Source organism: Haplochromis burtoni, unplaced genomic scaffold (assembly GCF_018398535.1).
Source record: "Haplochromis burtoni strain Fernald_Lab_line unplaced genomic scaffold, NCSU_Asbu1 Contig_438, whole genome shotgun sequence".
Lineage (NCBI taxonomy): Eukaryota > Metazoa > Chordata > Actinopteri > Cichliformes > Cichlidae > Haplochromis > Haplochromis burtoni.
The window spans coordinates 173,438-174,777 of NW_024582799.1; the positions used below are offsets into that span (position 1 = coordinate 173,438).

A 1,340-nucleotide genomic window follows, 5' to 3' on the forward strand; every position below is an offset into this window, starting at 1 on the left:
TGACTGTTTTGATTAGTGCGAGACTAGACTGATTGCAGATATTTGTGGACAGAGGTCTGCGTGACCTGGTAACAGAAAAACACTTGTGTGTATCGGGAACAAGAGGGAAGCTACTGTCTGCTTTAACCTGCTTCTGAACTCAACTCCATTCCTTGGATTATCACTTGAGTCAAAGTATTTGCGCTGCAGATTTTGGAGGGGATAAGCGTGCTGGCGTGTTACTGCATGGCAGCTGACCTATCCAGCCACAACACTGCACCAAAATATGTGATTTTGAGATTTCTTTTAAGAGCCAAGTTAAAATGGGAAACAAGTATGGTAGCATGTGAAGCAGAGACCAGCTGGCAGAAACAGTAGCCGAAGGGTCTGCAAGTATCATGTAGGTCCATGTGACAAAAATGTTTCATTTGTCTTTTGCCACAAAGTCCATGTTCAAATTGTGCATCCATGCATCATATTTGAAGATTGTATCAGCTATTTTCCATTAAAACTGTTCACAGCTGCAAATGTCTGTTTCTTGACAAGGTTAAGATATCAATACTACAGTCTAAATATCAGGAGAGCTTCTCTTCAAAAACAGAGTATAGACAGGCTAAAGTTGTTCACTGGATGCTATTTGTGCCAAAAAGACAGCATTTAACCTTTGAGTCATTCTCATCGTGCTGCAGCCAAATAAACCTCTGTGACCAAACACAGACGGCACTGTTTATTTGACCGTACGCACATGTTTGTCATTTTGCCATGATGGATGCAACCCACCACCCTCATGTTTCTGTGCAGCAAACTTGCCAAAGCTTTACACAGAAAATGTCTTTCTCTGCAGTCTCACACTCCATCCTGACAAAGTGCGAGTGGCATCTGGCCAGACAGCAGGGGTGGATAAAGATGGCAAGGTGACTATTGCTGCCCTTAAAATAACACAGTTTGCATCCATAGTTTGAGCGTCACAAGTTAAAAGATGATCGAACTTTTAAATGATATCAGGAATTGAGATGTGCGGAAACATTCAGCTTGGTTAACTTTGCAGCGAGTGGCAACAAACGAGTAAGTGATGTTTCTGTGTCTGCGGCAGCCTCTGCAGCTGTGTGTTTATATTTGGGACTCCACCACGCTGGTCACCCTGCAGCAGATCGGACCGGGGACCTTCCAGAGGGGAGTGGGATCAGTGGCATTTTCATTTGCTGTGAGTTGATTGCATCCTGGAACTTCATGTGTGTCCATTCACTTTATTTGCCTTAGATTCAGCATGATTTTGGCCCCGCCCCTCCCTGAGCCTGGTTCTGTCGGAGGTTTCTTCCTGTTAAAAGGGAGTTTTTCCTTCCCACTGTCGCCAAAGTGCT

The 1,340-nt window shown here is 44.3% G+C and overlaps 1 protein-coding gene across 1 annotated transcript in view; it reads left to right on the plus strand.

Annotated features, from left to right (window-relative positions):
* The window catches only part of eml3 (EMAP like 3), a gene marked incomplete in the record, with an annotated part of 34,589 nt that overhangs the window by 18,261 nt on the left and 14,988 nt on the right, over positions 1–1,340 (plus strand). The window contains 2 exon segments of the mRNA XM_042213356.1: positions 824–893; positions 1,073–1,183. Coding sequence (XP_042069290.1) covers positions 824–893; positions 1,073–1,183 — 181 coding nt within the window.